This window comes from Buceros rhinoceros, unplaced genomic scaffold, assembly GCF_000710305.1.
Source record: "Buceros rhinoceros silvestris isolate BGI_N320 unplaced genomic scaffold, ASM71030v1 scaffold22108, whole genome shotgun sequence".
Classification (NCBI taxonomy): Eukaryota; Metazoa; Chordata; class Aves; order Bucerotiformes; family Bucerotidae; genus Buceros; species Buceros rhinoceros.
In genome coordinates this window covers 5,517-6,853 of record NW_010427725.1, presented here as the reverse complement: position 1 = coordinate 6,853, position 1,337 = coordinate 5,517, and the positions used below count along the sequence as shown (strand labels likewise).

At 55.6% G+C, this 1,337-nt stretch overlaps 1 protein-coding gene across 1 annotated transcript in view; it reads left to right on the top strand.

Annotated features, from left to right (window-relative positions):
- Positions 1-333: 333 nt before the first annotated feature.
- LOC104498628 (gastricsin-like) overlaps positions 334-1,337 on the top strand; it is a 4,897-nt gene continuing 3,893 nt past the window's right edge. Inside the window, exon 1 of the mRNA XM_010142029.1 lies at positions 334-368. Within this exon, the coding sequence (XP_010140331.1) occupies positions 334-368 (35 nt within the window). The remainder of the gene's footprint in view (positions 369-1,337) is intronic.

The window sequence follows — 1,337 nt, the reverse complement described above, 5'->3', positions numbered from 1 at the left end:
GTTTCTGAGAAGCTCTTTATCATCAGGGCTCATTTTCAAATATATTAATAGCTCTGTCATTTCACCAGAGAAAGGACACAAACTCCTCTGTGCTTTGTGTCAAAATATTGACACAGGCTGAGCCCAGTGAGAGGGAGATGAGGCAGGCGCGGGTAGCAGGAAGGGCATTTCTCCTTCCCTGCGAAACGGGGGATTTCCGAGAGCTGAAGCTGCTCTGACAGCAGCGGAGGCAGGAAGGGGCAGGCGGTGGCTGACCGTGTCTCTGCTGCTCTTTGCTCTTCCCTTGGCTCTCTGCACCATCCCTCCAGGCAAAGGCGGATCCCGCAGAGTGTGATGGAGGAGCAAGGAGCGCTGGGGGGGTTCCTGAGGTGCCGAAGGCTCAAAGCACCGTCCGGTGCTGACAGCTGGGGGGGAGAGCTCTGCTGGGGTCCATCCCAGCAGATGGGTTAACCCAGGGTTAGCTGGGACTGGGGAGTCTGCAGGTGCCCTCCAGCAAAGGACAGCGGGGCTGCTCCTGCCTGACCCTGGCGAGAGTGGCACTGGCCCCTCTTCTGCCTGTTCCCTGGTGTGTGTATGTTGGTGACCCTCGTGGGGACAGTAAAGACCTGGACAAAGATTTTGGTGCCAGTGCATGGTGGGTGCTTGAAGCAATATGTGTTCAAGCAGGTGGTGAAGGTGGAGCCTGCCCCAGGGCAGAGAGGTCTGAGCAGCGTTGGGCATTTGGTCCAGGTGGGGCTCCTTTACTGAGAGCTTTGCTCAGAAACCTCCCACAGTTTTCCGTGGGAGATGAGGCTGCCAGGGTGATGGGGACGTGGGGACAGTCACCGTTCCCTTGCAGCACAAGGCAGAGTTTCTGCAGGCAGAGAGTGCCTGGGCTTCAGAGCACGAGGCCAAGGGTAGGAGATGCCAGGATGGGTCCTCAGTGACCTGGCAGGTCTGGCAGGACTGGATGGATGAAATACTGGCCTGTGGCCCCTCCTTGCTGTGTGGAAGGGTCAAAGGGGTATCATAAATTTCTGTTTGCTGTAAGAGGTGTGTTTTGCCTTTGTTTTCTGGAACGATCGAACTGGTGCTGAAGACAAGAAACACTTCTTGCTAACAACAGAATTTTGTTTTTTTATCAGATGTCACATTTGGTCTCAGTATCAGAGATCTTGGCCAATCTGTTCGTGCCTGAATAGCCTGTTCAAGGTGGCAAAATCAGGGCAGCTGCTGGCGATAAACACCCTGGAAAGCGTAGATGTTGGGTGGAGGCAGCGATAGAGGAAAGGGGTGTCTGGAGCCAGCCCCTGGATATAAACACCCTGTCCTCGGGGAGGGAGCGCAGGGGCTGCCAT